Genomic DNA, 12,422 nt, shown 5'->3' with positions numbered 1-12,422 from the left:
AGTTTCTCCCAAACTGCCCTTGGTCCAGGCTGCAAAGGTGTGAAGGAAGCACTTCTTCAGTTCAAACAAAACCTTACAGACCTTTCACGTCGGCTATTGTCTTGGGTTGGAGAAGATTATTGCAGCTGGAGAGGAGTAAGCTGCAACAACAGGGCGGGAAGTGCCATCATGATCAATCTCAACAATACATTTTGAACTCGGGTGGGCAGCCAAATAAAATTACTTGAAAACCATTGAGCCACCCTGTTAAGGGCTTTTGATCTTAGAACACATATACATACTGTTGAAGTGTGAGCTCTGAAACTGATTTCCAGAAATCCATACGACATGTCAGTTCGTGATTGGAACGGAATACGACTGGTCGGTTAAGATCATTCAAAGCTGTATGACAAGATGTTCATTCATCTATCTGTGAGTAAGTGAAGCACGTGGCTATCACATGCTTCCACTTATCCATACGACTTTGCTGAGTGCCGTTTTAGAGCCTGCATTTAACGTGAAGCAAACACGTGGCTCAGAGGTCGTTATGGTCTGTTACAAGAGCGGGAAAATCTGGGCCTTATTGACAGAGGAGAGCTGACTGGTGGGGGGATTTTCTGGGCTCTCTTAAGCGTGTATATATAGACTTAAGGGATACGGAGTCAGGCAGTGTGATGCTTGTAATTTCATCTTAAAACTTGTATCTTGTTCCTGGTGATTGAATAAAGATTGTTGCTCTGTTCTTCAGTGGATGTAAGCCATCTCCAGGCTGAACCACTTAAACTGTTTTCTCGATTGTTGCTGTTCTTTAGCTTCTTCTGTGTATCTTTTATTTTGTTTCTTAGTCAAGCATCAGAGTGTTTAGAGCAGTCTTGGGGAATCTTGGTTGATTAAATTCGATCAAGGCTCAACACATACATATATACATACATACATACATACATGTATATAAGGAAAATAATTATTTAAAAAATATAAGAAAAATATCTTACTATTAATTTTTTTATTCACGTCAAAACTTATATTTATTTTTAGTATTTTAATTTTTTATTTTAATTTCAGTTGATCTGATTTGTTCAATTTATAATAGATATCAATAATAGTGTATTTGAAAATAAGGACAATATTATAAAATTATGATGCAAGAGAGATAAGTATTGGATATTATAAATAAGTGATATATACTGATTTAAGTATAGGGAAACTGAAAATATCTCTAAGTTTAATTAGACGGATACCTACAAACTCAAATCCCAGGAAACATCAATTATGTACAAAACTTGGATTATAAAATGCCTTACTTGCTCTACTTTCAGCGACAACCAAATAAACAGCCCAACCTCGCTACTGCATTATGTCCGGCACAAAGAGAGCCTCTAATTGCAGAACTAATAGATTCAGCAGATTCAGGACTGCAGTAAGAGAAAGAACAAAAGTATTCATAAGGATGATTTATCTTTTATCACGTCTGATTAGCTTTAACTAATTCACTGCACTGCAGGTGAAGACTTTGAATGCTTAAAATTAGAACATTTACAATTTCTCATGACATAGAGGCTCACATCATCAGAAAATTTAAAAATCATGGAAAGTTGGGAGGACAATGAATCAAAAATCAATTATAGATTAGGACCGTCACTCCCTTATTAGATTAATGATTTTTAAATAATGAGACAAAAAATTGTACGTATGGTGGCTGGCTGTAAGATAAAAGACAAAATTTGAGTCTTCTGATGATGGAAATATCCACAATTTTTTTTTTTCCATCATGTAAATTCTTGGTGGAGGACTGATCTGGGGAGAAATTCAATGCAGAAAATAATGCATTCTCTCTCTTGCAGAAAATTCTTTGACTCAACAATTATTTCCAATTTTTACTTCCAAGGATTTGGTCTTACTTCTTTATATTATATCTATCAGCATCAATTTATGTGGACATTTCGGAGAGCCCATATTCATTTGCATTTTATCATTTTCAGTATCTTTCATAAAGTCAAATCCACTTTCATTGGCAAAAATATTACTATTTGAGAAGACAATTAGAAGGCTGGCAGCCCAGTTGAGTCATAGGACTATATATATAGTAGCATGAGTTGCATATCTCTATCTCCAAAAATAGCATTCTGTTGCATACTGCTGACATGGGTAATGAAAATAGTGCTTCCTTTGCACTGCTTTCTCTTCTGCTGTTGTCAGGAATTTTGCTCCCACAAACCATTCAACTTAGTTTTTCTCAACATTCCCTTGGTTCAGGCTGCAAAGAAGTTGAGAGGGAAGCACTACTCCAGTTCAAACAAAACCTTACAGACCCTTCAGGTCGGCTCTTGTCTTGGGTTGGAGAAGATTGTTGTAGCTGAAAAGGAGTAGGCTGCAACAACAGAACTGGAAGCATCATCATGCTTAATCTCAACAACCCATTTCGAGACAGTTTTGACTCATACGAAGATGATGCAGTTCATGAATTGAGGGGTGAGATTAGTCCTTCTCTGCTTCAATTGAAAGATTTGGAATACTTAGACTTGAGCCTGAATAATTTTAAAGGTGTCCAACTTCCAGAATTCATTGGATCACTAAAGGAACTGAGATATCTCAATTTATCTGGCTCATTTTTCAGTGGGATTATTCCTCAAAGTCTTGGAAACCTCTCAAATTTGCTTTACCTTGATCTCAATAACTTTCTTGATCAATCAAATCAAATAGGCCTTGGATGGCTTTCTGGTCTTTCTTCCTTGAAATACCTTAACTTGGGAGGGGTAGATCTTAGCAACACTGCAGCATATTGGCTAGAAATTTTTAGTAAGCTGCCTTCTATTGTTGAGTTGCACTTGCCCAATAGTAATCTTCCCATTCTACCTATCCATTTTCCATCTCTAAACTTCACATCCCTTCAAGTGCTTGACCTCTCCAACAATGGTTTCAACTCCACGATACCTCACTGGTTGTTCAACATCACTAACCTTTTAAGTCTTGATCTCAACTCCAACGATCTTCAAGGCGACATCCCAGATGGATTTGCCAGCTTGAATTCTCTCCAACTGCTTGATTTGTCTGGAAATTCATTCCTTGAAGGCCAGCTATCCAGAAATTTGGGAACTCTATGCAATTTGCAAACATTGAAGCTTTCCTTAAACCAATTCAGAGGTGAGGTGAGTGATTTTATTGATGGTTTATCTGAATGTATTAATAGCAGCTCATTAGCGAGACTAGAGTTAGGATACAATCAACTAACCGGTAATCTTCCTATTTCTTTAGGATATCTTAAGAATTTACGATACCTTGAACTTTGGTACAACTCTTTTCTAGGTTCAATTCCACCATCAATTGGAAACTTAACCTTTCTGGAGGAATTGTACCTCACAAGTAATCAAATGAATGGGAAATTCCCAGAAAGTTTTGGGCAGCTCTCAGCAATCAGAGTGTTAGAGCTTTCTGATAACCAATGGGAAGGGTTCATAACTGAAGCTCATCTTAGGAACCTCACAAGCCTAGAAGAACTATCTTTAATTAAAACGTCAAACAGTTCTTTGTCTTTCAACATTAGTTTTGATTGGATTCCCCCTTTTAAACTCCGATACCTTGTCATTAGATACTACCAATTGGGTCCAAAATTTCCAACATGGCTTCGAAATCAAACTGAACTAACAACTTTGGTCCTTAACGGTGCCAGTATTTCTGACACCCTACCGAGTTGGTTCTGGCAATTAAACCTGACCCTAGATGAGCTAGATGTTGGGGGTAATCATTTGAGTGGAAGAATTCCAAATACCTTGGTCTTTCGGTTTCCAGGCTCTGTTGATTTGAGTTCAAACAGATTCGAGGGTCCTCTCCCTCTCTGGTCATCCAATCTGACGAAGCTGTACTTGAGGGACAATTTGTTTTCTGGGCCAATTCCTAACGACTTAGGCCAAAAAACGCCATTCCTAACAGACTTAGATATCTCTTTTAACTCTCTAAATGGTAGCATTCCCCAGTCCGTAGGCAATCTAAAGCAATTACTAACATTGGTCATTTCTAACAATAATTTGTCCGGTGGGATTCCTCAATTTTTAAAGAACATATCTTCCCTGTATATTCTAGATATGACAAAGAATAATTTTTCCGGTGAAATTCCGGAATCAATAGGTTCTCTTCTTACGATCAGGTTCTTAGTACTTTCTAACAATCATCTTTCTGGAGAAATTCCTCCTTCACTGAAAAATTGCTCGCTGATGGATAGTCTTGATCTTGGTGAGAATCAACTCTCTGGCAACATTCCAGCTTGGATAGGAGAAAGCATGCCATCATTGTCAATTTTACGTCTGCGATCCAACCACTTCAATGGAACCATTCCTTCTGAATTGTGCAAGCTTTCTGCTCTTCACATATTGGACCTGTCCCATAATAACCTCTCGGGACCCATTCCTCACTGTGTAGGAGACTTCAGTGCTATGAAAGTTAAACCACCAGATACAGAAATATACCAGGGAAGTTTGCAAGTGGCTATAAAAGGAACTCAATATGTATACCAACAAACACTTTACCTGGTAAACCTCATGGATCTTTCAAGGAACAATCTATCAGGAGAGATGCCGGTAGAGCTTACAAGCCTTCTTCATTTGGGAACCTTGAACTTGTCAGGGAATCAATTGGTAGGAAAAATACCAACACAGATAGGAAAATTGGAATGGTTGGAATCTTTAGATCTATCCAGAAACAAGCTTTCTGGTTCTATTCCTCCAAGCATGGTTTCAATTAGATTCTTGAGTTTCTTGAACCTATCATTCAACAACTTGTCCGGAGAAATACCAACTGCCAACCAATTTCAAACCCTCATTAATCCATCAATTTATGAGGGTAATCTAGCACTTTGTGGTGTTCCATTACCAAAAAGGTGCTCTGAAATTGATGGAACACCGCAGATTCCTGGTGCAGATGAAGATAAGGAAGATGAAAACGGGCATGACAAGCTATGGCTCTTTGTTAGCGTGGGACTAGGTTTCATCATGGGATTTTGGGGAGTTTGTGGCACTTTGATCATCAAGAAGTCTTGGAGATACGCTTATTTTCAGTTTTTTGACAAAATAAAGGATCAGCTTCTCACATTTTTGGCATTAAGTGTTGTTCGTCTGAAGAGGAAAATGTCGGAGAAGAATGGAGCTGGGGAAACCTGATCTGAAGTTACCAAATATGTGCAAAGATGAGTAATTGCTTCTATTCAGCAATGTTTAGAACTTCAAGGCTTAGAAGTATTAGTAAATTTGTTGTAATACTGCAAGTGTTTTGTGATAAAGATAAACTTTTCGTAATGCTTCAATCCTTCTGTGAAAAAAATAAACTTATAATACTGAGTAAGTTTCTAACTACAAGAATATTAATTTTGTTATCTGATGATCTTCAATATGTATACTTTCATTTGATATCAACCTTTCCTTTATTCTCAATCATATAATAAATATGATGTAGGAAGCATAATGTCACAAAAACTTCTTTTAAAAAGATTTCAAATAAGCATTATGTTTCCAATAAAGAGGTAAATGCATATTCCTAATTTGAGTTTTATATCTAATGATATGGTTAAAATTGTGCAAGAAGCTCAAGTTGAAGAGACACCAACTGTTCGTGAAGATGATATAATTGAAATGATTTTGCCAATTCGAGTTAAAGGCTCAAGAATTATTCTTGAAGATAATTTCCCCAAGGTAATTGATATGTTTATGCCTATATACATTGAACAAAAGAAAGTTGTTCTTGATGAAAAAGCAACTGAAAAGGTTGAAATTTAATGGTGTTAAGCCAATTATTTATAGAGTTGACATCTGATGGCAAGTCTAGTTAAATTGAAATTTTATTTATTACATATCTTGCAATAGGAATTAATTTATTAATTCCCTAATTTAGTGAGATTCTAATTTATTAGGGATATTTGTTTCCTAATTTAGTTAGATGTCTGATTTAGAAAGTCTATTAATGATGGGATTCTATAATTGGTGCATGAAATCTATTTAGAGCAAGAAATTGGTTCAAATGGGAAGTTCATTAAATGCTCTAGATATTTCTTGGGAGACAAGCAAGGCAAGAAGATCAGATTTATTCCTATTCAGATTCATGGGAATTATAAGAGGAAATAAACTCTTATTTGGAAAGAATCCAAGTCTTTTAAGACTTGCTATTTTTGTGAAACCCTAATACCTATATAAAGAGAGGTATTTCACAATTGAAGGCACGCGCAACATAGAGTATAAAGTAGAGAAGCAAAATACAGCCTCCTCCTTAGAGAATCCAGATTTGGCGCATAATATTGTGTTGATTTATTTATTTATTTATCTTCTTTTCATCTCTATGGAGAGTCTATGTGGATCTTGAATCACTAGACATTGAAGAATTGAAGAATTGTTATTGATCACTTTGCGAAGTGCCTTGAGAATCGTGGATCAAGAGGTGTAACAATTATTCAAGAGAAGTAGATTCAGTCTAAGGTTGAGTAAACTATATGGTGATAAACTATAAGTGAGAGTCTTAAGTTTAGTAAATTCATAGGTTGTAACATGTCAACTTGATGAATTGTTTTTCATCTGGGTGGCGCCTCGTGGATGTAGGGTTGATTAATCCAAACCACGTAAAAATCTCCGTGTCATTTATTTTCTGCAATTTATTGTGTTTTTGAAAAATTAATATTTTTTTATGCGGATGAACAGTCACAGTGACCAGTATTTCCAAAAATCAATTAAGTTATTAATTTTTTTGTTTTTAATTGCCTACATCTATTTGCGATAAATTTAAATTCCTTTCAATTGGTATCAGAGCGGGACACTAAATGTTTATTTGGTGAGATTCTTAGAACCTATATCTATTTTGTAGATCGAGTTTCCAAAGAGAGGGAGGTTCTTTGGCTCATCCACCTGTACTAGATGGGACGAATTATGCTTATTGGAAGCAAAGGATGGAAATTTATCTGACAACTATTGATAAACGAGTTTGGCAATGCGTACTCACAGGATATACTCCACCTATCAAAATTGACGAAGATGGTGTAGAATCTCCCAAGCCAGTCAGAGAATGTACTAATGATGAACTTGATGCATCTAGATATAATGCAAAAAGACTTAATGTCATTGTTAATGGAGTTGATGTGTTTCAACACTAACTAATTTCTACATGCAAGACATCTAAAACTGCTTGGGATATACTCTGAAGCACTTTTAAAGGCGACAATACGATTGAAACAGAGGCTTCCGTCACCAAATCAAGTGAAGATGATGATCCATATTTGTACATGGATAATTCACTTGCACTCATTGCAAAGAATTTCAAGAAGATGATGAAAAAGAAGAACTTTAATAAACCAAAGAAGACTTCTACATCAGTGGCTCTTACGGCTCAAAAATGTTCTTCTAAATCTAATTCAAAATTGTTTGATTTTAATAAACTTGAGGGTATTCGATGTAGAGAATATGGAGGCATAGGGCACATACAAACACAACCTTGTTGGAGGACTTGTTGTCCATAATGATGGCAGTAAACATGAATCTAACATCAGATATGCATCCATATCTAAAACTTCGCACTTAGCTCCTTGTAAATAAGACACTGATTCCCGTTTTGACACAACTATGCAACATGTTAACAAGAATAATGATTCAGATAGCGACGTCAGTGACATTAATATAAATTACAAGAATTTTTTTTCATGAAAATGAGGTAATTCATTACAGTCTTTACTTATTGACAAAGACGACAATTACTTGCAGTGACCACAGAATTATAGAACACCAAAAAGTCACTCAAAATGATGAATTCTGAAACTCAAAAGTTAAATCATATCTTGTCAATTAACAAGTCCAGCTCAGATCATCACGGTCTTGGATATCAAAATGGTAAAGACTCAAATTCTCAAGGTGTGTTTGTTAAAGCTTCTCAAGTTACAGCTTCTCCACCAATAGTTAAATTTTCATATCTTCAAAAAGGTAAAGTTATTGCACATTTTTCACCAGTTCATCAAGGTAAGAACAACATGTTTATTCCCACTTGTCATTTTTGTCATGTGAAAGGGCATATAAGATCTAATTGCTTCAAACTCATTAAATATATATATAAAAAGGCTATGTTCTTTAATTATTCTTATGGAAAACCTAGGATGTCGACGAGACAAGTGAAAATAAACCTAGAACTACTTGGATGAGGAAGACTGATTATAAAACTTATGTTTCCTTTATTTCCTTAAGAACTTGTACTACTGACTTTTGGTACTTTGATAGTGGTTGTTCTAGACACATGAGAGGTGATAGAAGTGCCTTGATCAATTATCAAAAAGTTGATCTAGAAAATGTAACTTTTACTGATGGCGTGAAAGGTCGAGTGCTTGAAAAGGGAACTTTGAATGTGGAAGGTTTTCCAAAACTTAACAATGTTCTGCATGTGGAGGATCTCAAAGCAAATCTACTCAGCATTAGTCAAATTTGTGATAAAAACTTGTTTGTCAACTTTGACAGGAATAAATGTTGCATTCTCGATGTTGATGGAAATTACATTTTGGAAGGACATCGATCATCCGATCATTGTTACAAATTGACTAGCTTAATTATTTGTCATAAGACTCTTGATGACAAAGAATTATGGCATCAAAAGTTGGGTCACTTGAACTACAGATTACTGACTAGAATTGTAAAAACAGATGATGTAAAAGGAGTTCCAATGCCTAAAAACAAACAACCTGGAATATGTGGTTCATGTCAATCTAGAAAACAACAAAGGGCGTCGCATAAAGCCATTCAGGATAGAGCAACATCAAAAGTGCTACAACTACTTTATATGGACCTTATGAGACCAATGCAAGTTGAAAGTTTAGATGGAGAAAGGTACGCATTTGTGTGTGTAGATGATTTCTCTCGGTATATATGGGTTGACTTTATTAAAGAAAAATCATATACATTTGATGTGTTCAGAAAACTATGTGAGAAGGTTAAAAATGAATAAAATTGCAATATTGTCAGAATTAGAAGTGATCATGGAAGAGAATTTGAAAACTCCAATTTTGAAGAATATTATAATTTACATGGAATTTCACATGAGTTTTCCTCACCTATTACTCCATTACAGAATGGTGTTGTAGAAAGGAAAAATAGGACCTTGCAGGAAATGGCACGAGTGATGTTAAACTCAAAGAAACTTTCAAAGAGATTATAGGCTGAAGCACTTAATACTGCTTGCTACACCATTAATCGTGTTTATCTTCATCTAGGTACTAAGAAACTCCTTATATGGAAAGGTAAAAAAAATTTAATCTAGGGTACTTTCATATTTTTTGGAGTATGTGCTTTATATCGAATGATCGCGAACATCTTGGTAAATTTGATTCAAAAAGTGATGAGGGTGTTTTTCTTAGTTATTCCAATAATAGCAAAACATTTCGTGTTTATAATATGAGAACTCAAAATATTGTTGAATCTGCAAATGTGGTTACTGGTGATTATCAAGATTTTGTAGATTACTTAATTCAAAAAGAGATAACCAGTCTTTTAGAAACACCAAATATTGTACAACTACTCCTGAAATTCGAGTTATTGAGAAAGGTCAATCTAGTGAACCTTCTCTGAAAGAAAAAAAAAACCTGTTGAAGAAGATGCCTCCAAGGAAACACCAGAGAATGTGAAAGAGAAAGTTTCAAAACTTCAGGCAACTATAGACCTACAGGACCCAATTAGAAATGAACCATCATCAAGAGTTAAGAAAAATCACCCATCTGATCTTATTCTAGGTAATCTTTATGAACAAATGGTCACAATGAAAAGGTATGCAAATAGAGTAAGATTTACTTGCTTTGTATCTTTTACTAAACCTAAAAATGTTAAGAAAGCTTTAGTTAATAAATTTTGGGTCAAAACTATGCAAGAAGAATTAGAACAATTTGAGCGAAATAATGTATAGATGCTAGTACCTAGACCAATTCACACTAATGCTATAGGAACCAAATGGATTTTTAAGAACAAAACTGATGAATTTGGTAACATGGTGAGAAATAAATCTAGGTTGGTTGCACAAGGCTACACGCAAATTGAAGGTGTTGACTTTGATGAAACCTTTGCACCTATTGCTAGACTCGAATATATTCGTTTTCTTTTTGCAGTTGCTTGTTTAATAGACTTTAAATTATTTCAAATAGATGTCAAGAGTGCCTTTTTGAATGGCATCTTAAATGAAAAAGCTTATGTTGAACAACCTAAAAGTTTTAAAGACCCCCATTTCCCAAACCATGTTTTTAAATTAAAAAGGCTTTGTATGGTTTAAAGCAGGCTCCTCGAGCTTGGTATGAAATGTTGACTAATTTTTTGCTTGAAAATGGCTATAAGTAAGAGGGAGTAGATAAAACACTACTTATTAAGCAACTTAATCTAGGGATTTTAGTTGTTCAAATCTATGTTGATATAATGTTTGGTTCCATTTCTTATGATCATGTGCAATAATTTGTGAGTCAAATGAAAAAGGAATTTGAGATGAGCATGGTGAGAGAATTGACTTACTTTTTGGGTTTGCAAGTGAAACAAATGGAGAATGAAATTTTTGTTAATCAAAGTAAGTATGTCAAGATTTTAGTTAAGAGGTTTGGCTTAGATTCTACAAAACACGTGAGAACCCCTATGAGTAATAATCCAAGTTGACTATTGATGATACGGGTTCTAGTGTTGACCCTAGTCTATATAGAAGCATGATTGGTAGCTTACTTTATTTGACTGCAAGTAGACCTGACATATGTTTCAGTGTTAGTGTATGTGCTATGTACCAAGCAAATGTAAAGGAATCACATTTAGCTGCTGTCAAACGAATCATTTGTTTTGTCAGTGGAATAGTTAATGATGGTATTTGGTACACTAATGACAATAATTCTAGTCTTGCAGGATATAATGATGCAGATTGGGGTGGCAATGCTGATGATAGAAAAAGCACCACTGGTGAATGTTTTTATCTTGGAAATAACTTAGTGTCGTGGCATAGTAAGAAACATAATTTAATTTCTCTTTCCACGACTAAAGCTGAATATATTGCAGCTGGAAATTGTTGCACCCAATTGCTCTGGATGAAACAAATGCTTGCAGATTATGGTATGGTTCAGGATACTTTGACTGTGTTTTGTGATAACACGAGTGCTATCAATATTTCTAGAAAATTATGTTCAACACTTTAGGACTAAGCATATTGATATTCGTCATCACTTCATTAGAGATTTAGTTGAGAGCAAGACCGTATCCTTAGAATACATTGATACAGAAAAACAGCTTGCAGATATTTTCACAAAAGCTTTAGACTCCAAACGATTTGAATATTTAAGGAAATCTTTAGGGGTGTGGTCTGTGTAAGTCAAAACTTTTTTGCATTTAAATTTAAATCATGCATTTGTGCATTAGATATATGACATGCATTTATGAGTTTTTGTTTAAATCATTGTTTTTGTGTTTTGTTTAAAAAAAGTGATTAATAATTGACAAGCAGTTTTTCATGTTGTTAAATATTTGAAGGCCTTGAATAAGTTTTGATTAGAGTTATTTAACATTTCTTCAAAAGCATATGAATGACAATTTAGTCTTTACTTTGACTCAAGGTTTTGATATTGGCATGGTCTTTGTTGAGAATATTTAACTTAAGTTATAACTGTTTGCCTTGATTCTTATCTTGTCATAAGACCTCTAATATATACAGACACTATGGTCATAAATAGCTACCTATAACTCTTAAGAGTGAAGCTATCTTTGAGTAATTTGAGTTTGCGTATCATAAATATAACAGAGGACGAACTATCAAAGAAGAAGGCTACCTTAAGGAGTAGAGTGAAAACTTCCGACCATAGATTTAAAAAAAAAAACTTTGCTACAAAAAAAAAGTCTGTCACAATTGAAATGATAAAAAAGTAGAGATCAAGATGATAAGGTTAGTTTGACGTAGAGATCAAGATGATAATGTTAGTTTGACCAGCTCTATGTTTTGTATTTAAGACTTTGACTGTGAAAATTAATGAATTTTTGGGAAAAAAGTTTAGATTGAGTTGTTTGCACACACAATCTTAAATTTCTCTAATCTTTACTTATTTGAGGAAATTAGAGTTTGATTTCATGAATTAATGCTTGTTGTGAAAAATTCCCAGACATTTTTTTTTCAATTTCATTATTAATGCATTTTTTTTAAAAAAATATTCATGATGCATGTGCATTCACATGTTCTTACATGATGATATATTTTTAGATTTTAAGAGTTAGATATTTTTTAGCAAAACTCAAAGTTTTATTTTCTAAGTGCAGTGATAAGCTTTTGTCCGTCACAACTGAGTATGTTGTGTTCTTTTGGTCATAACATTGTCTACAGAAATCCAAATTCAGTTCTGTAAAATCCTGTGAAAAGTTGATTCAATAAGCTTTCCAACGGCATGTAGATCATATTCTGATTCTAGTTTATTCATTCTCAGTTGAATTTCGAAT

The 12,422-nt window shown here is 34.4% G+C and overlaps 1 protein-coding gene across 1 annotated transcript; it reads left to right on the top strand.

Annotated features, from left to right (window-relative positions):
* The first annotated feature begins 2,375 nt into the window (after nucleotides 1-2,375).
* LOC18052619 (receptor-like protein EIX2) lies at nucleotides 2,376-5,129 on the top strand. The gene has a single exon (XM_006447025.1). It carries the CDS (start codon nucleotides 2,376-2,378, stop codon nucleotides 5,127-5,129), a length of 2,754 nt encoding a protein of 917 aa, XP_006447088.1.
* The last annotated feature ends 7,293 nt before the right edge of the window (nucleotides 5,130-12,422 follow it).

Source organism: Citrus clementina, unplaced genomic scaffold, assembly GCF_000493195.1.
Source record: "Citrus clementina cultivar Clemenules unplaced genomic scaffold, Citrus_clementina_v1.0 scaffold_2, whole genome shotgun sequence".
Lineage (NCBI taxonomy): Eukaryota > Viridiplantae > Streptophyta > Magnoliopsida > Sapindales > Rutaceae > Citrus > Citrus x clementina.
The sequence above is the reverse complement of the archived record's forward strand: the minus strand, read 5'-3'. Positions and strand labels throughout refer to the sequence as shown.